At 39.2% G+C, this 21,165-nt stretch overlaps 1 protein-coding gene across 4 annotated transcripts; it reads right to left on the bottom strand.

Annotated features, from left to right (window-relative positions):
* Positions 1 to 11,042: 11,042 nt before the first annotated feature.
* Positions 11,043 to 16,183, bottom strand: erich2 (glutamate-rich 2). Of its 4 annotated transcripts, none has more exons than XM_088354805.1 (6): positions 16,080 to 16,177; positions 12,748 to 12,850; positions 12,554 to 12,666; positions 12,430 to 12,487; positions 12,276 to 12,347; positions 11,043 to 11,628 (listed from the first exon to the last, which is right to left on the bottom strand). In XM_088354805.1, the coding sequence occupies exons 2-6, from the start codon at positions 12,788 to 12,790 to the stop codon at positions 11,540 to 11,542; spliced, it is 375 nt and encodes a 124-aa protein (XP_088210931.1). In that variant the 5' UTR covers positions 12,791 to 12,850; positions 16,080 to 16,177; the 3' UTR covers positions 11,043 to 11,539. The 4 variants fall into 4 exon arrangements, with proteins under 4 accessions (XP_088210931.1, XP_088210940.1, XP_088210955.1 ...); XM_088354814.1 differs by having other exon boundaries at positions 12,554 to 12,663; XM_088354829.1 differs by lacking the exon at positions 12,748 to 12,850 and having other exon boundaries at positions 12,554 to 12,663.
* Between the last annotated feature and the right edge of the window lie 4,982 nt (positions 16,184 to 21,165).

The following is a 21,165-nucleotide window of genomic DNA, read 5'->3' as shown; positions in this document are numbered from 1 at the left end:
GATCTGAGGATGCCCATTGGTCTGTTCTCGCACACAGGCACACGCAAGCAGTCGTGAGTCACCCCCACCCCAAATGACTCAGAAGGCTTAGGACGCGCACAATCGATCAAGGAGACAAAAAGTCAAAGTTAATGGAAATAAATACAATTGCATATTTTCCTCACTCCAAATTTGGGAAATCTGTCCTCAGCAGTGGCAGTGGGACCTGAGTGAAGGTGTTTGACCTTCGGGAGGGCAAGGACAAGCATGTCTTTGATGTCTCAGCTCCATTTTGGAAATTTGATTTTGAGTTCCGCAGGATATTCATTGATGATTCCAAGGGTCGGGAACCGTTTTGACCCAAAGTGCCGTGATAGCAAAATGTTTCTATATTTCATTTGAGAGAGAGACACACTATAAATTCTTAGACAAACTTGACTTGAACGGCTGATTCTTTAGGGCATTTTGTTTCAGAGTTTGACGTTTGATGACTTGATCAAATCTATGAAATAATAGTAATAATGCCACAGCCTGTGTCCAATATCTATTACTCAAAATTTGTCATCCTCCTGCAATTACTTCATTTTGACTGTCATTTCCCCCTGTAATTAAGGTTTTCAAAACAAGGTGTGAGCAGAGTTGTTTTGAAAAAAAAAAAAGTCACAGAATACTGCAAACGAGAAAGATACGGATGTTTTTAACTTCGGTTACTGCATGTATGTGATCGCCTACACGAACCGCTCACCCAATCAAATCGCTCTGGGTGCTTGGCTGGCGTTATCGGATGCTTAGAGTTTGTTCTGCGGGTTTTCATCATGTCTCAACGGTGAAAATTCATTGTTCAATGAACAACTGTATAAAGGATTCCATAGAGACCTTCACCCAAAATGAGGTCTGTTGGTGTAACACCACGGCTGTAAAGTGTAGTTTGTACTTTTGGATATTATAAATCTAACCATAGGCTTACAGCGTTTAAAGAGACAGTGTTTTATATTTGTCCATTGGATGTAGCTGTAATGTGAGGTGCAACCAAAAATGGGTCCAGGGAGGACTACAAACAACAGACACTGAAAGTAAGCAAAAAGCACTCCTTTTCTTCCATTTTTTACCCCAGTCTTTCTCAAAGAAAGACAAAAAGAATGGAAAAAGATTGTGTTTAAAAAAGGAATACAAATGAGGAAGAAGAAATAAGAAAAATAGAACAAAAAGGAAAATGGAATATAAAGAAAAGCTGGGGAAAAGAAAGCAAAAAAGGAAAATACAGAAAAAGAAAGAAAGAAGGAAATAAGAGAAAGGAAATAAAAAGAAGAAAAGGCAAACAACCAAAAATATTTTTTTTGTCTTTTCATTTTTAAATGTTTCTCTTATTTTTTCAATTGTCTTTTCATTTTTTTTCCCTCCGGTTTTAGTTTTAGTTTTATTTCTTTTTTTATTGTTCTTTTATTTTTTTCACTTTTCTTTTCCTTTTTTTTCTCCAGTTTTAGTTTTGGTTGTATTTCTTTTTTTTATTGTTCTCTTCTTTTTTGTGCTTTCAAGGGGGACTAGTACACTCAAGAGGAAGAGAGCGAGAAGAAGAGAACAAAGGAGAGAGAACAAAAGAGAAAAAAATCTACATTTTGCCACAAATTTCAATGAAATATAGGTACAGAACTCATATCTTTTTGATTAACTTATTTGGGAATTTATGCTGTAAAATGCTATACTACTTTTTATTACACTTGTAAATATTTTTGTCTATTTATCCTGATATTGGTCTTATGTTTTCTCTTATAGGACTTTATTACGTGCTTATCCTGGAGTGTTATGTCTAATCTCAATGCAAACAATATTCACTATGTTGTTATCATTGACAATAAAGACAATCCAAATTCTAAAACATCGTACTGTATATGGTATCATATAATATCGAAGCCACTCTACCGTAACACATCGTATCATTCCACACCATTCCGTAATGTATAATATTATATTGTACCTATAATATTATTTCTCTTTCTATTTTAAAATTTTCTTAGACAAGTAAACATTTTTGCTGTTTTGTCTTTACAAGTATACCAAGAAGCCTTTTGCCTGCAGAGAAACTGCGTTTTACGAATTCGGGTGTGCTGTTCTTAGACTTTCACAAAGCTTTTGATTCAGCGGAACTTAGCTCATTTGGTTTTAAGTTCAAGAAAATTATTAAAGGTTCCCATCATCTAGAACAGTGGTGTCAAACAGGCGGCCCGCGGGCCGGATCTGGCCCGCTAAGGGATTGAATCTGGCCCGCGAGACAACGCTCAGAGAAGCGCAAGACAAAAATGAGCTGCAGGTTGCAATATGTCCACTTAATGTTGCCAAAGCCAGGTGCCTCTCACAATGACACTGTACTTGTATTTCTCTCTCTCTCTCTCTCTCTCTCTCTCTCTCTCTCTCTCTCTCTCTCTCTCTCTCTCTCTCTCTCTCTCTCTCTCTCTCTCTCTCTCTCTCTCTTTCTCTCTTTCTCTCTCTCTCTCTCTCTCTCTCTCTCTCTCTTCCTCCCTTTTCTCTCAGTGTCAGTCTCTCTCTTTCCTCTCTTTTTCTCAAGTCAAGTCATGTTTATTTGTATAGCCCTTAATCACAAAGAGTCTCAAAGGGCTGCACAGATAAAATACTATTGCCAACTACTATACTATGATACCATCCCCTCATCTTTCTCTTTCACTCTCAGTCTCTCTTTTTCTCTTCTTTTTTCCTCTTTGTCTTCTTTGTCTCTTTCTTCTGTGTTTTTACCTTCTTTTTATCTCTCTTTTCCTTCTTTATCTCTCTCTCTAGCTATTTCATTCTCTTTCTCTCTCTCTCCTGCTTTTCCCTTTTCTTTTTCTTCCCTTCTCTCTTTCTACCCATCTCTATTCTCCCCTTCTCTCCTTCTCTCTTTCCATTTCACTTTGGATTTCTTTCTTTCTCTCTCTTTTTGTCCCTCTCTCACTATTTCTCTTTTTATCTTTTCCGCTTCTCACACCCTCTCTCTCTCTCTCTTTCTCTTTTTCTTCCTTTCTCTCTTTCTTTGTTCCACCCTCTCTACCTCTCTCTCCCTCTCTTTTTTTATTTCTCTCTAATCTACTAGTCTGACCCTCGAGAGAATGTTTGTTCTATTGTGTGGCCCCCGATTTAAAATGAGTTTGACACCCCTGATCTAGAACTTTCTACATCCGTCCAGATTTGGAGACTGGAAGTTTGTCGTTTATGAAAGAGTGCTCAAGACGGGAACTGATAGCAAAGAAGAATTGGACCTGATTCTAAAACGAGATGTTTGCATGGGACAAAAGGAAATGGATTTCCTAAAACGGCAGAGTGGTCTAGAGTCTTTCTCCTAAAACTAGAGATGAGAGAGTATTGGTCTCAACATCGTTTTGAAGGGATCAAAAGCAGCAATCCTCCGGTATTACTACCATAGACTCAAGGTTTAACAAAATATGTCAATTTTTTATTCAATTATGAGACAAAGTATTATATTGGCCCATGTAAGTATTTGCCTTAAATTTGAGATCATTTTTGGGGAAAGGGGAAATTAATTTTATCTAATGGTGGTATCAGTTACAGTATCCTTCTAATACAGTTACTTTTCACGGTTTCGCTACTTCACGGAATTTCACCATGTATTGCGTTCTGCATTCTGATTGGCTAAACAGTCTCCCAGCTCATCATTATTTGACAGTAAAGTAGTCATTTTACAATACCGTAAATTCCGGACTATAAGCCGCTACTTTTTTCCCTAACTTTCAACCCTGCGGCTTATTCAGTGATGCGGCCAATTTATGTAATTTTTCGAACGGCCGCTAGCGGCGCTCGAGTGTTGCTACCATTAACTACCCTGTCAAAGCTATATTGTTATTATTAAAGCTTTGAAAACTCTCTCGGTGTACCATCTTTCTTTGTAAATATGTGTAACCCATGTAGAGTATGTATTTGCAACTGTATATTTTTGTAATGTATTTATTTGTATTTGTTTTAGACACGTATTCTGATTTGCACAGGTGAACGAAAAATGAGGAGTGGACCAAACGCGGGGTGCCGAGTTTAAGTGGGGGCCGCTAAAGGTGAGGGACGGACAAGGAAAGAAGAGGGGGTAAAAAGTTGGTTAAAGAAAAAGGAGTTGCGTGAGTAAATGTGTTCATCTGATATTATTTTCCCCTTATCTTTGGAAGTATACACTTTTTTCCTTGGATTAATTTCAACGGGACCTGGACTCTGCAGATCTGCATCAAACCTTAAGTACCGGTATCATTTTCCGTTTATTTTGCCGGCTGTGATTTTTGGACTGTGGACTTTGATGAAGGACATTTAGTTTCAATCGCGAGACTCGGGTTTGGGTTAATTTTGCGTTTGTGTTACATGTTTAAATGTGGGCGCATGCGGCTTATATACAGGTGCGACTTGTGTATGTAGAAAATCGTTTTTCCTCTCAAAATGTGGTGGGTGCGGCTTATAATCAGGTGCGCTCTATAGTCCGAAATTTACGGTACTTTGATTTGTTAAACTAATAGTTAAACCTGTAAAAAAGGTATGTTCTTTGGATTCAGTGTATAATCGATTTTGTTTGTGTATTTGATTGTGTAATATTCGTTAAAAAAAGATGTCCTTTTCACAAATTGTGCCCATCACAGGATCTTTATGGAACAAACCCCCCCCTCCCCGCAATAATCGAGGAGTCTCTGTATTTGATTTTGATGAATGCTTAGGAGTTGAACATGGGAATCAGTCTAAAAAAGTGGAATCATACGTCCCTTACTTGTTTCATGGAACATGAAAATATAGTTACAATTGTTGAACTTGACATGAATATAGAAAAACGATCAGCAGAGTGACAAGAGCTTTTGCAAAAGCCAGTGTCTATCTATGTATGTCACTGTATTCATCTTAATAAGAATGTATAAAAACTATAGTGCTTTGTGACAAGATCCAAATATGGTTTTAAATGGACAGTGAGTAATATTTGACCACTAGATGTCACTATATTGTGTTGTACCACTGAAAAGGAGTACTACAAAGCACAAGGAATAATACAAACTACGGCGACTGGAAGCGATCAAAAGTGCACCATTTTTCTTCCTGTTTCTTTGCCAAAAGGTTTTGGGGGTTTTAGGATAAACTTAGCAGCACAATGGCAGACAACCATGTTAGCCCCCAGTAGGCGAGACCCACATTATGTAAAATAAATACACATTTCTCTACCTAGTATTTATGAAAAATGCACGTTTATATGTAGTTTTGCTTATTATTCAAATGAATAGAGGCTGATAGCTCTATTCTGTTTTTAATGTTTGCAAAGGAGGATGCATAGGATGCCAGTTTGTTATTTTGAGTATTATTGCATACTGATGTCCGTTGTTTTGATAAACATCATTGTCACTATCGGGCAATCATGTTTCTGGTCTTTGATTTTTACACCCTGCTTTTGTAAAGTATGAGATCTGAATAACAAGAAAAGGCTCAGGGGAGATCCATTTAAACAGTATGGGATCCCTTATCTGAGGTTCAGCTTCTTTCCAAATTCAAAATCCACTGATGTCTTCTGTCCTTATTCTGAGTGACATATCAGAGGCACTAAATAATACACAATGTCCTTTTTAAAAAGAGTTTTCCGCTTGTGAATGTGTTTGTTTACATGGGCCTTGCCCCTGGCTGTCCACCAATCATGTGTACCCGTCACTGCTTCTGGCTGAAATTCAGCTGGGACACTCTACCTCACCCGTGACCCAAATAAACGCATGCAGTGTCGAAAAATGAAAGGGCCGCTATTACGCAGGAGTCAAATGCAAGGCAATTTTCTTGCAAATCAGCATCAGAGCATATTCTGAACACGCTCACATTTCTCTCGACTGTGTTTTGACAGCAATGCCATCGCATTATGTCAGCACAAATACACGCGCTCAAAAAGGGCAAACAACACTCTCCGTCAGGTTTCTAGAAATTGGATTTTCTTTGTCACTGTTTTCCTAGTCAGACGTTTTTATGATGAGCAAATGCACCCTTGAAGATTTGTGTTGCTTACAGACTCACAAACTGGCTTCTCACCCTGCAACTCATATCTTCACATCTCTGAGGTCACATTGTTTGTTCACCTGACCCTCATGCAACATTGGCTACATTTTTTGTAGCTTTGGAAAATGTAAAATTTAACCCATTAACATTCCAGTAAATTTCACCTAAAATCCCAGTCCAAAATAAATTAAACGCGGATCTTCAACCACTTAGTTCATACGGACGGTTTTGGTTTCTTTTGCAAGCCTAGCCTCTGAAGTTTAGCCCCAAAGTGAAATAATCACTGCAAGTGCTACTAACATTGAGTAATTTGAGTTGGAACACACAGAAATAGATTTTTATTCTCGCCGGAAATGTTTTTTCTCCATTTCATGCCTGCAGATTAATATAGCAGGGGTATCTTAGCAGAAAAAGAGGTGAAACAATAGCTTAAAGTCTTACCTGGTGCCTTGTCAAATTTGATCAAAATCTGAAAAAATTGGACATTGTGTTTTACTCATTTTTCCAACAGTAGGTTTACAACCACTTTCCAACACTAAAACCTTTGCAAATGTGTATTTTTCTCTGAGCAATTTTGCAGACATTGTGAAATAGTTGTAATTGTTTCACCCCTCTTTCCAGAAGTCAATCATTGACTGTGCACACTTGTGCGTAATAATAGTGCTTTAAAAAATATCCAGAATTGCGCTGCGCACGTTTACTTTTCGGTTCCGATTATACACACCCAGAAAATGGCCTACAACTTTGTCTGGAGTTTTATTGGCTAATCCATGTGTCAATCATCATTCAAATCGGTTACTACTGGATTAAGATATTTGGAGCAAAATTTTCAGTGACTGGTAATATTTTACAGACAGTTATTTGTTTATCAACAGCCCGGCAGCCCACGGAATTTTCTAAATCTAGGCAATAAGCATGCATCTGAGCATATTCCGTTTAAACAGATGTTCTGCATAGAGACTGGCTCAGATTTCAAAACATGAATGTGTTGCATTTTTGAATCTCAACTGTGATTGGTCTACTTCATGTTTGAAATCGAATTTTGATTTATTAGCCCGTGATTGGTCAAGGCGGGGGTGCAGTGCTACTTGAGGTATTCGAGCAAGCACCAAAGTGAGTTAGAGAATGTAAAAAAGTTTTCACCAAAAGAAGAAGCCCTTCGAGCAATTTTGGCAACTGACACCGAGCACGATTCCGGTTCTGAAACGTCAGAACATGAGACGCCCAATTATCAGCCTGATGCTGACAACAACACAGAGTAGAACAGCTCCAATTGGGAAGAAGAGGAAGGAGGCTCAGATGATGTGGTCGGGCAGGACCAGGATCCATCCGGAAACACTGATCATACAGTATGGAGCTCGAAAAATAAAAAAGGGACGAGGCATCCAACCATTTATGTGGCTGGAAATTACGTCCATGCACGAGTTCCCACGCTTGGCCCTACGTTTTATGAAGTAGCCAGGATCAGCAGCCCAGAGACGGCGTTTGCGTTGTTGATGAGGAGCTTTTTACCAAAATAGTCGAAATGACCAACCTCTATGAACTCCGAATGATAAAAAAACTGTTTTTCTCTCACGCCCAAAGAGCTCTGGGTGCATAACAGGCTGCTGATTCTGGCCAGAATATACTAGTCTAAGCATGGAGTGATAAGTAGCTTGTGGGGCATCAAGAGTGGTCGTCTGATGTTCCCCGACGCAATGACTCGATGGAGCTTTATGGAGATCATTGAATTCTCTGTTTCAACAATAAGATGCACCACGAAAACAAAGTGTTCCTGATATCAGATTTGTGGAGTGACTGGAATTTCCGGGTGAAGAAAATGTTCCACATGGAACGTGACGTGCGTGTGGATGAGCAGTAACTTTGAACAGTATATACTGTTAAAGCCCCCAAAGAATGTCATAAAAATTTGGGCCCTCCTTGACGCTTGAACTTCCAAGGCACTGAAGCAGTGAGCTTTGAGGTGGCACACGTGAATGAAATATAGGAATGAGTGTGGTGCTGGGACTCACTGACGCGCTGGAAAATCACACAATAAAAGTGGACACATTTTCACATCGATCAAATAACTAAGAAAAAAAAAAAAATAGATGTCCATCAATAGTTCTGAGGCCACAATTTGAGTGGTTGAAAGTTGAAAAAAATATATTGAAATGAGGATATAGGGCTTTTCAAGTCAATGAAGTCTTCCCAAAGCACTTTACAATGTGCTTCACATTTACCTATTCACATACACTCACACACCAATAGCGGCCGCGCAGCCATGCAAGGCACCAACCTGCTTATTGGGGGCATTAGGTGTCATTCAGTGTCTTACCCAAGGACAGTTCGACATGTAGCACGGAGGAGCCGGGATTTGAACCTGTGATCTCTTGATCCCAAGACGAGCGCTCTACCTCCTGAGCTAATGCCGCCCCATATTAAAAAAAATAATACCAACACTTCAAACAATTCTACAATTTTTGTAAAATGTGTGTGATGTGTTAGAAATATTATGATATGACAAGAGCAAAACCTGTGATAGGTACTTTTCATGCTTGATCAACTCACGCCGCCATATTGTTTCTTTTCAAAGCTTTTCATTCTGTCCACCATAACAGTACAATAATAATCACATTCATGGGCCGACAACACCGCATTAATCTTGTTCTGTTTTCCGTCTGTGACCTAAACACTTCTTCACAACCTTGACATGAACAATAACACTGAGCTATTGCGGAGGAGCGCGGCTAGCAAGGGTTGACTAGTGTCCTTACCCTGCCAGCCTCATGCCTACTAAATGCCCTTATGTTCATTCAGCCGTCGCAAATGATACGGGCTATACTAGGTTGCAGTTGTTTTACGTTTTACCACACTTTGCATCAGTGGACAACTTGGAAGATAATCTTTTAGCAGTTAAAATAACTCAAAACAGCTGATGGCGTTCCACATCCTGCAAATTGTGTCACAGACCAGAAACGGACACAGGACCCAATAGCGCTCGTTTTCTCAGTTTTTATTAATAAAGAGGGAGACCAGGGCTTGCATCCACGATCCGATGGCTGACGGACATGGGGAGTGGGCGATGCGGAAGTGGAACTTCCATGTCTAGCGAGGAGGATCGGAGACAGGCTGGAATTACAAGTCGTTGGCTGGGACTGGAGAGCAAAGGCGGTGTCAAGTTCGGAAACGATGTCGGTAACAGGAGGCAGGCTGGTAACGGGGCAAAACAGGTCAGGTAACAGGCAGGCAGAACGGGGCGAAGTCAGGTCCGGAAACAGGTTGGCAATGAAGATCAGGCAGAGAAAGGCAGGGCAGGAACAGAGTCGGACGAAAAGGCTTACTGAGCTGGTGGCAACAGTTCGCATAACTATCTGACGGCTTCTTGGAAGCCAGGGGTTTAAAAAGAGAGCATCAGCCTATCAGCTGCCAATTAGGCAGTCGCATGTGCTCTGAATCGGTAATCATGACAAATTGACCAGCCACACTTTTAGGAATGCTCCCTAATTCATCTTGATCTATTCCATTGGTAGCACTGGTTTTATTTCCAGCATTTTCTTACCGTCTTGCATGCTTTATTCAAGAGTGCAATGAGCCCTGACTTTTTAACTACAACCTTTCCAAGGTTTCTTGGAGATTGAGTGGGGTAGAACGGCGCAATACATGGATTGCAGGTTTGCCTGAGTCCAGAGGTGGCGGTCATGAGTAAAAAAGTAAGAAATTCACTTTCGGACTCTACTCATTTTGAAAAGGAACTTGATCTTAGTGTCTGGTTCTCTATAAGTATTAGCAAGGTGCAGTTTGTAGAAAAAAGAGGCCATCTTGTTACACCTTTTACGCTGAATGCATGCGATGCTGGTTCATATAGCTAACTTCCTTGTGGCTGATGTTGGATGATTTGCTCCATTGCATTTCGTAGAAAACTCCAAAAGTAAAATAGACATAAAGGGATTGTGGTTATTTTTCAAATCACATTGTTTTATAATAAATAAATAAAACAACTTTAAAAAAAAATACATACCAACTAGCTATTATTATTAACACACAGATGTCCAGGTCAGTTTCCAAACTTTTAATATTTACAAAATTTAATTCTAAATGCCGTGAAAATAAATTCAAGTGCCCAAAAATTAAAGTCATTGACTCTACAAAAACAAATAACTGCTCCGTTGGATAAACATGTTTGTAAAAGAAATGTAAACAATACATTTTTAAAATAATGTTTAAATATACACATTTTTATTAGAACAATTGATTAAAATATTTAAAATGAGTAAAATATGCCATGCCAGAAGATTGCCTCTGAGGAGCTATTATTCTATCCATCCACCCATCCATCCATTTTCTGCACCGCTTATCTTCATTAGAGTTGCGGGGGTACTAGAGCCCATCCCAGCCATCTTCGGGCAGTGGGCAGGGGACACCCTGAACTGGTTGCCAGCCAGTCGTAGTGCACAAAGGGACAGACAATTCACGCGCTCATTCACACATAGGGACAATTTGGACCGGCCAATTAACCTGACATGCATGTTTTTGGAATGTGGGAGGAAACGGGAGTGCCCGGAGGAAACCCACGCAAGCACGGGGAGAACATTCAAACTCCACACAGGAGGTTCGATATCATGAACTCAGAACTGTGCCGCACACGCGCTAACCACTGCGCCGCCGTGCTGCCCAGCTATTATTCCATTTCACATAAAAAAATCAATACTTAAAATTTTGGGACTGTTTATCTTATTTTCTACATTTTAGAACATTAATTAAAATGACTTGAATTTTTAAGTATTCATTTTATTTTACTTGAACAGGTTAAAATAGAATATATACTAAGAACACATAGATAAAGTGAAAACACTTTTAACAAAGGAAAATTTCCTTTTAATGTGATAAGAGTGGACAGCACGGTTCTGAGGTCATGGGTTCAAAACCAGCTAGCAGCCTTCTTGTGCAGCGTTTGCAAGTTCTCACCGTGCTTGCGTAGTTTTACTAACATTAATTGGCCGGACAAAATCGTCCCTAAGTGTGAATGAGCAAATGAGTTGTCTGTCTTTGTGAGCCCTGCGACTGGGTGGCAACCAGTTTAGGGTGTCCCCTGCCCACTGCCCTTAGGATATTTGGGATGGGCTCCAGCACCTCTGCGACCCTAGTAAAGAAAAGCAGTGCAGGTAATGGATGGATAGATTTGGTAAGAGTTGTTCTTTTGGTGTGAGTACTCGTTATGTCTTATTCAGTCAAAAGGAAATAACACACCGTTACCCTCAGACACAATAAAAATCAGAATACCGAAGTTCAAATAGTTGGGCTACATAGGATATATTATTCATTCGTTCATTTTTTTTTTTTGCCGAATTGAACTTCTAAACTCTGAGGTAGACGTGCTAACCAGTCATACACTGTGATATATATATTTATTGTTTCGATGGGAGATATCTGGGCTGACTTTCACATTTATTGATATTTTCTATCCAAGCCCTATTTTTCAATCTTGAATTTTAATTACCAACTCGATATTGTGTATTTCAGTTTATTTTCTTCTCCCCTCATTACCCGTTGGCTTTTTTGAAGGCAAAGAAAAACATCATCAATTCTGAGATGTTTCTTCATCACTTCCAGAATGATTGTCTCCCTCATCGCTGTCACTCTCATCGCTGTCCTGGTCAGATGGTTTCCCTAAAATACAGAGACAGCTTGTTAATTTGTGCTTCAATTGAACGTCTAATTGTCATTGATATCAGTGTATCTTGCATTGAGTCTGGAGAAGACAGCACACAGCAAATGCTTTCACAGGGGCAGGTTAGACTATGATATATTGATGTATGCTGTCGGTGAAACAGCAACTCGGTCTCACAGTTCAATGTGTCCACTCAAAACAAACTATGACGACAGCTAATTTTAGTGGCTATTTACAATGAAAAGAAATGTCATCAATTTATTTAAAATCTGGGGAAAGTCAGAAGAGCACAAAGGAATGGTGATCACCAGCGGGTGCTCTGTGGAAATTTTATTGGGTCCTGGAAGTGACTGAGGGTCGGGGGGAAGAGAATACCAAGGTTCCATGTACGGCCCACTGCTACGACTAGGATAACGACGCTCTTAAGCCACCACTTCATCAATGACTCTTGTATTTTGTTACAGTCGTATATTCTCAGCCGGTAGTAAGTCCAACGAGGTAAGTTGGACCGTTGGGAGCTTTTGTGAAGATGAGAGGCTACTTAGTGGTTTTCGTCTTTTACCGCTGGGGTTCTTGTCCCTTTTCCCAGTGATAACCAAGCGATTATTGTGAGCATACACTTTGGGTTTCATGTTCGGCAAGTTACCTTCTCGAAGCTTGCTCTGGATCAAGGGGAGGAACGCAGAAGCTTCTGGATGATTTGGGTCAAAGATTAGAACTGAAATCACAAATCAAGTCTTCAAGCATGTCAGCATCTGCAGATGGTGTTGCACAGTCTGATGCAGGTTTGAGGTGCCTACTCATGTTGCATAATCTTTGGGCCTGCTGAAGGTCTCGGTCCATCAAAGCTCTGAGAAACTGATTGTGGAGTCTTTTCAATATTCAGCTTCAAAGTTCACCACAAAAACAAGCATCTTATTTTACCTGAATCTTAAGTTCCAGTGGAACGTCTCGGAGCTTCTCATCATCATTCTCTGGATTTTTTCCTCTATCTTCTGCAGGTGCCAGAGGCGCATCTGTTGGCGGGGTCGGGTCTTCTAGAAAGAAGCATTAGAATGGTTGTTATCGTTCTGCTTTACCTGCTTGCGACAGATTTGATTTATATGCTTGATTGGGACCTGCTGCTGAGCCTGTGGCATGTGAACACGTCACGTTTTCCATTTCAAGATACCTTCTCGGCTGTCTGCTACCGCATTTTCACTCTTCAACACTTCAGGCAGACTAACGTTGCAAATGAGTTCAAACATTTGTGATTATTCAAAGCCAATGTTTCTCAAATGGTCTGACTTGAGGGCTCAGCATCCCAACCTAATTACTAGCTGATGAAGAATCCAAATCCCAAATAAATAACAAAGTTCCACTTAACTATTGGTCCATCTGAATGCCGTGAGTTGTTCTCAAAAACGGCTTTGAACATCGACAAGTGTAATATCACCCAGAGTAACTCAGTCAAAAATGAAGGTATCATATTTGACCCCAATCTGTCCTTCCAAACACAAGTTAAGAATATTAGAAGAACAGCTTTTTTCCATCTTTGCAACATTGCTAAAATTCGTCCTATGCTGTCCCGGTCCAATATAGAGATTATAATTCATGCGTTTGTTACCTCCCGTCCCGATTACTGTAATGCACTACTCTCCGGTCTCCCGAAGTCCAAAATCAAGAGCCTTCAGCTGGTACAAAATGCTGCAGCAAAGCATTTAACTTAGACAAGAAAGTTTGATTACATTACCCCGATTTTAGCTAACCTGCATTAGCTCCCTGTTAGCTTAAGATGTGATTTTAAGGTTCTTTTGGTATTATACAAAATCATGCATGGACCTGCCCCCTCATATCTTTCAGATTTAATTTCCCCCTTTTTGTTCCGGTCAGGAGCCTTCGCTCTGAAAATGATGGTCTACTAGTGATCCCAAGAGCCAAGAAGAGATCCGCAGGTTCGAGAGTGTTCTCCTTTCGGGCCGTGGTGCTGTGGTATGCTCTTCCCCCCGAGATTCGATCTGCAACCTCAGTAGAACTGTTTAAATCTAGGCTTAAAACATATAAAGAATATGAATGACCTATATTTCATGTTGACAATATCTGTGTGTTATTTGCTATTTCAACATCCATTGCAGCCTGGTCATCCTGGAAGGGGGATGACCTCATGTTCTCAAGGTTTCTTCATTTTCCTCATGTTGAGGTTTTTGAGTTTTTCCTTGCCCTCATGTAGGTTTTAGATCAGGGGATGGTGTAATAATAGTCTGCGGTTTGCAATAATCTGTGATCCTTGCAGCCCTTTGAGACTTCTTGTGATTAAGCGCTATACAAATAAACATGACTTGACTTCTCAAATGTATTGAATAATAGTTCAAACAAGAGATTGAATATATTCACATTTTTAAAAATAAAATTGCCAGCAAAACCAAAACAACTTATAATTACTTCAATGCTCAATTAGCTGCATTTCAAATGAAGTCCAAAATGCTTGAATTGCACTGAAAAAGCATGAAATTAAGAATTTCCAAATGTCTGTATTTGTAAACTGCATTTTTGCAGCCACAGTCCATTATCTTCGATCGCATATTGCCGTGAGCATAAACTGCGGAAGTGCACCTTTTCTGGAAAGTGTGTTGTTTTGGCCCTCCTAAATTGAAATGCAAGGTCATGGCCATGATCCATTATCCCCAATCGACTATAGCTGACAGCGGCTGCTAAGAGAGCTAATCTGTGTTATGTATGGCAATTTTTCCCCTTTTTTCCCATGATTTGAACAGCACCTGTGCAACCGCGATTCATTATCTCCTGTTGACTATACCTGAGAGTGGATGGTGAGACAAAATTTCTGTCATGCGTGGAAGCTCTTTTTTCTGTTCTTTCTACCTGAAAGGAACAGCACCCTTGGGGGGCTGGGTTCCTTTAACTCCAGTGTAGCACTGCTGCTTGCGGAGGCCAGCAGAGCGCATGTTAAAATAAGGGGGTATTTTGGGATTTTAGGATATTGCAGGGAGTTCTGGTCCCTACAGTATTTGGACTGTGTCATGCTCAACGTGTGTAAAAATATTTACTGGCCTTTTTCTGTGGTGTGGAATAGCAAGTGGCCATTCACATTCACAGGGTGTTATCAAGTCAAGTCAACTCATGTTTATTTTTATAGCCCTTACTTACTGTTAAGAAGTTAACTGAGTTCAATTAGTTTTCTTAGAATTCTTTTTGTCAAGGCAAAGGCCGCGACCCACTGAGAACAGGCTCGTGACCCACTTTTGGGTCTCGACCCACCAGTTGAGAAACACTGTTTTAAGCCATTCAGATGTCTGAAGCCGTCAGTGACGGTAAGGAAATTATTCGTACGAGGAGTCTACAAGAAAACTGCATATATGCAGCATATATGCATTCATTTCCCACACTAATTTTCCCATGCTATGAAAACTCAAGAGCACCCTGCAAGCATCAATGATTGCGATCGGCCCTGGCAAAAGGGTCCTCATATGATGGAAAATGAGAAAAAAATTCATTCAATTCATTCACTTTAAGGGACAGCGTGTAATACTTAGTGTCTCCTAGTAGTAAAAAAGAAAATTCATTAAATGGACAGTGTCTATAATTCGATCACTAGATGTCATTGAATGGTGTAGTGCAACCCAAAACAACTGCTAAACGGCACAAGGAAAAATACAAACTACAAAGCCTGAAAAACACATTTTTTTTGCTCAGCCATCTTGAGGTTTTTGGGTACTCGTAGCAGCAAGATGGCAGACAATTATATCAGCTCCTTTTGTTATGTAAAATATATGCTAATTTATTGACCTGTAAGTTTTTTTAAAAATGCATTTTTATAAAAAAGTTCACTTTGCTTGCTGTTAAAATCAATCCTTTTTTAATTTTTTGTTTTCAATGATTTTTATTTTTTTTTACCAATTGCCGGCGCTAAATAATACACACTGTCCCTTTATTTCCTTCAAAATAACCAATATAACGTGGAGGTGTGTCTAAAATTCACAGAGTTATAAAAAAATAATGTCATGAATCCTTAGTTTTAGACGAAAGAATGTAAATTGAGCATTTTTGGTTCTGGTACATAATAGTTGCCAATGGCGGTTAGTTTACAAACAACTCGTTTTTATCCACCTAAAGAACAATTTAATGCCTAAGCTGCTTGGAAACAAAACAGGGATATTAAAGAGTAGTGTATTGTATTTCGTTTAAAAAGCACTAGTATGTTATTTTCATAAAAACGATAGGCCTACAAGGAAAAATAAATATTAAAATGATACGTATTTACAAATAATCCATGGTTATTATGTTTTCTTTGCTATGGTTTAAGACAAACTTTGGTACAAGGTGATCAGTAAACATTTGATTTGAGTATTTAAGTACTTTATTACTGACAGTTGTTTGCATGATGTCTTTAAAAGATATAATTATTATTACACTTAATAGTAATAGTAAATAATGCAAATACTATTTTGCTTACCAGTTAATGGAGTAAAAGACATCCAATTTCAGATGTTAGTCTACAAAATGCACAAAAGGATTGTTTGTTCACACGAGACAAGGTTATGATGCCAGGTGTTACCATGACAACAGAACAACACTGCCTCAATACTGCCTCCTCCTTTGGAGATGAAATACTGCACTGCAACAGAAATCCATGATTATTTTGAATGCAGGTAAGGTTTGACACCACCATTTTGCCTGATAAATGTTAAATGAGGATAATACTGTAAAAAACAAAGCTGCTAGTTGATAAAGGAAAATATTTACTTCCAATGCTTAACTATTTTCATTTATTGAATATCTGAGATAAACTTCTCATCCAAATCATTAGACACAGACTGTTTGCTCATTTTCAAGTGTCAATGCAGCTTACAATTCAAATCAAATACCAAAGTTTTTTTTTTAAATATTATACATATATGGATGTTTTTATTGGATTGGACCTCCTCATTGATTGAATAGTTTTATGAAAATCTCTGATATTCTCAGAAAGCAACACCATGTCACATTGTCGCTGTATCTAATTAGCATACATGCCAACCTTTTGACATTGAAAAGCGGTAGATATTATCACGTACTTCTATGTCTTCAAAATATATTAACATGTTTTTAAAAAAATAAACATGATCTTGTTTAAAACCAGAAGTGGCAAATGGAAATTGAATGCGAACATAGGAGCTGTTTATTCCGAATCAGTATCAGAATCGCCTTTATTATCATTGTGTTGCTACAACAAAATTAGAGTTGACAAAATATGCAATTTAGAAAAACATCCATTATTATCTGCACTGCTTATCTTCAGTAGCAGGGGTGCTGGAGCCCATCCCAGCTTTCTTCGGACAGTGGACAGGGGACACTCTGAACCGGTGGCCAGACAGTCGCAGGGCACACAGAGACACACAACTCACTTGCTCATTCACACCCAGGGACAATTTGGACCGGCCAATTAACCTGACATGCATATTTTTGGAATATGGGAGGAAACCGGAGTGCCCGGACGAAACCCCAAAAGCATGGAGAGAACATGCAAACTCTGCACAGGAAGGCTGTAAGCCTCAGAAATATGCCACGGACGCGCTAACCACTTATCTGCCGTGCCGCAATTTTAAAACACAGTAAATAAAAAAGTATAAACTTTAGCATAAAGTCTTCACATTTAAAATAAAATAAAATAACATATTGCACTTAAAACTGTACTCTTCGTGTCTCATGTGCGCTTGTAGTTTAGTGTGTTGAAAGCTCCAGGGAATTCTCTCACACTTAGTCTCATTTCAAAATAAAGCAGTTCTCGATTCAATTGTAAATCACGAGTCTTTTTTTTTGTTTTGTTTTTTATGTTGCTCAAATTTGAAAAGCGTAGGATTTCTTTTTAAAGTTGGTAGGAGTTTTTAAGGGGAGAACAACTTTTTTTAAAAGTGTAATGTGTAAAGCGGTAATGTCGATAGGTATGCATGTACAGGTGTTGATTTCCGATTTTGCTATGTGTACATTTTCATCCTATTGTGTTTTGGGAACGAATTCATCGTTATTCTGCGCATATGTTGACACTTAAACTTGAATTGTTTGCTGTATTTGGAGTCAGAGAATGACAATCGAGACTGTAAAACCAGAAAATATAGACTTTTATGAAGTCAATCCTCTCCAAAAAGGTCATTTTGTGTTTTGAATACACTTGCAGGTAGGAATAATCTCCAACTTAATTACCCTTGCTATTTGGCTTTTTTTATTTATTTATTTTTTCAGATTTGGTACTACAACATGAACCTGAGTTTTACCTAGTACGCAGGCAGAGAGAAGAAAACATGCCAATTTTTATTTTTCATTAACACTTTTAGCAGGAAGACTGAATTAATGGATTAAATTAAAACCAGCTGTGTGAATAGGGTAATGATCATTTGAAAAGTTTAAATTATCCACTGTACCAGTTGTTGAGTAATCCTCTTATTTCACCTATTTTGGGCAGCAAAAACAGTGTGGATGTCATGTCAAGGCATCCCAAATGCCCTGAGAAAACAATATAAGGTCAACATTACACTGCACTGCCCCAAAAATGCCAATGAGGCGAGCCAATGATGGAACGTTTTGAATTTTATAAAAAGACAAAAATTATGCATTTTGGAGACCTATATTCATTATTTAATGGCATATTCAGGGACATGCAAGTGATTTTTCTTGTGCACATAAGTTTGTGTGTTTGTGAGAGCGGAAGAGAAATAGAGGGAAAGAGGGAGCGAGAGAGGGAGCAAGAGAGAGAGAGAGAGAGTAAGGGAGAAATTGCTCAGCAGAGAAAATTGTTTTGTAAGTGTGACAAATAGGTTAAGGTCTATTTTTACAGAGCAGTCATAATTCCATGTAGGGTATACAAAACTGGCAGACTGACAGACCACAAACTCAAATCTGCACTGAAGCTTTTACCCGTCATGACTGGAATTTTAGAAAGAGAAAGAAAAAAAAAGAAATCTGTCGTACTGTTAATTAAGAGACCATATTCAAGCCGAAGGTCTCAGGCTACACTGTTCAAATAATCATAAAGCAAAATTTGTTATCTTAACTTTGATTGTGGGCAGCACGGCGGCGCAGTGGTTAGCGCGTGTGCGGCACAGTTCTGAGGTCGTGGGAACCTCCTGCGTGGGTTCAAATCCAGCTCCAGACTTCCTGTGCGGAGTTTGTATGTTCTCCCTGTGCTTGCGTGGGTTTCCTCCGGGCACTCCGGTTTCCTCCCACATTCCAAAGACATGCATTTCAGGTGAATTGGCCGGTCCAAATTGTCCCTGTCCCTAGGTGTGACTGAGCGAGTGAGTTGTCTGTCCCCGTGTGCCCTGTGATTGGCTGGCAACCAGTTCAGGGTGTCCCCTGCCCACTGCCCGGAGATGGTTGCGATGGGCTCAAGCCCCCCCGTGACCCTAATAAGGATAAGCAGTACAGCTGATGAGATGAGATGAGAACTTTGATTGTAAGGGTTTGTATATCTGAATACACTTTCCAGCAGGCAGGTTTGGGGGCTAACGGAATACATGTAACGGCGTTACGTAATGATAAAAAAAAAACGTAATTTTATTCCGTTGCAGTTATATAACAAAGAATGAAATCAAACTACAGGTACATTTATCTAGAACAAGGATTACTTTGCAGGATTACAATCATTTCAGACTACATTTCGTATACACAATGCGCAGATAGACGAATTGTGTCATAATTTCAATCACTGACACAAGATATAAAGAGAGAGATTAGGTTTACACACTACATGTGCGTCCGTATCTGTTGCACAGATTGTACAGACCGGCACCTAGTCTGTATTTTATTTCTCTTTCAATATAGCACTTGTTTTGTTGAACTTGTGCACGCCTGCAATTTCGTGAGGCTGCTAACCTGTGGCTATATTGTTTTTGTATTTTGCAGTTAATTGTTCAACATCCACTATCTGATCACTGTATTGTTATGTTGTGAGAATGATTTACTTAGCCTAGTAAATCTGAATACTTTCAAGAGGTTTGGCATCCCCACTTCAAATAAGTAAAACACATTAAGTGTGTTTCAAACAATATTGAGTACCTGATGTCCTCTTAATGTAAACTAAAACAGAGCATATCTTGTCTGCCATGTGGAAAAGAAAGTTTTTTTGTGCTAAGTAAACTATGCTACGTGGTTAAAACTAGTATTTTTTGTAGGACTACAAGCAACTACCTAACTTTGGCTTCCTCCAATTCTTTTTGAAATTTACATTGTTAATTTACCTTGAACAAAATGTAATTTCATTTATATAGGTTATTATGTCTTTTTCAAGCATGTTTTATTTTGAAGCAATCCAAAAGCAGTGGAAGGTGATCCAGCTACATTACTTTTATACTATAGTGTTTGGATTATGTTACTGATTTTCAGCAGGTAGCTAGTAATTGTATTGGATTACAGTACATTTTTAAAGTAACCCTTCCAACCCTGCCAACAGGGCAGTACAGCACTGCCCCAAAAATGCCAATGAGGCGAGTACCTCGTATGTTTGCGTGCTGCTCTCATTTAGTCATAACAACTGCACACAAACACATAGTAACACACGGACACACATATCCCTCAGAGGCGTGCAGACACACCTGCCATTGAAGTTGTATTGGAAAATATATTCCAACCAGATGACGCAGTAACAGAATCATTTCACACATCAGCGATCCCCACAAATTCTGTGTGAGCGTGTGTGTGCACATGCACTTTCTATCCTGCCAGAGTCTATCAGTGTACCAGTGGTATTTTGTGTATGCCACATGTGCCTTTGGAGGCAGAAATTTCCATATAATGATCCTGGAGGCCATTTTGACAATGAGCAAAAACATGCAGACGATCTCACATGGTGATTTGGCTTGACCTTACCAAATTATATGCAAGACATTCATTTCTGGGACAAAGAACCAATGAACATACTGTTTACACTGTAGCATCATCAGTAGGGGAATAAAGCTCATTTGAATTTGTGACGTCATTGCAACGGCATGCGTGCAAAAATACTCTGTTGTTTTTCCAAGCTTACGTTTTAATAAAACGATATAAGGCACTAAAAGACAAATCAGCCTCCTGCTTGTAGTCATCTATGCAAATTACAATCTTAACAGCCTGCGGAGGATAATTGCTCAATTATGGCTCCTGCCTGTGACCGTGTGTATTCGTGTGTGTGTGTGTGTGTGTGTGTGTGTGTGTGTGTGTGTGTGTGTGTGTGTGTGTGTGTGTGTGCGAGGTGGGTTGCGAAAGGAAAAGGAGGTTCTTAGCCAATGTCACCCGCTTACATCACACGCAGGCTACATAACAGGACAAAGTGAGACGTTCCAAGTATCGACCAATGTTGGACACTGCTCTAAATTTCCGCTATGAATACCAAATAAGGCTAATTAAAGCATGTGATGTAACGACTATTCACAAATCAATATCATCAACTGTCCCGGACTACAGATGTGACATTACTTTGAGGAAATCTGTCTTCTTAGTCATCTTTTATGATTTTGACGACATTGCTGATGACCTTCTGATAACATTCTGTGAAACGCAGACGCTTATATTCTCTAAAACAACATATT

The sequence above is a fragment of the Urocampus carinirostris genome, chromosome 1, assembly GCF_059441175.1.
Source record: "Urocampus carinirostris isolate Australia breed hairy pipefish chromosome 1, RoL_Ucar_1.0, whole genome shotgun sequence".
In the NCBI taxonomy this organism is placed as follows: domain Eukaryota; kingdom Metazoa; phylum Chordata; class Actinopteri; order Syngnathiformes; family Syngnathidae; genus Urocampus; species Urocampus carinirostris.
This window is presented reverse-complemented; position numbering and strand designations above follow the sequence as displayed.

Bases quoted from the DNA above. Each gene is read 5' to 3' on its own strand.
- erich2 (XM_088354805.1), bottom strand. From the start codon at position 12,790: ATGGAAAACGTGACGTGTTCACATGCCACAGGCTCAGCAGCAG. The intron at 12,667-12,747 runs GTCCCAATCAAG...GCTTCTTTCTAG, and splicing joins TGCCACAGGCTCAGCAGCAG to AAGACCCGACCCCGCCAACA. The intron at 12,348-12,429 runs GTAGGCACCTCA...TTGTGATTTCAG, and splicing joins CCAAAGATTATGCAACATGA to TTCTAATCTTTGACCCAAAT.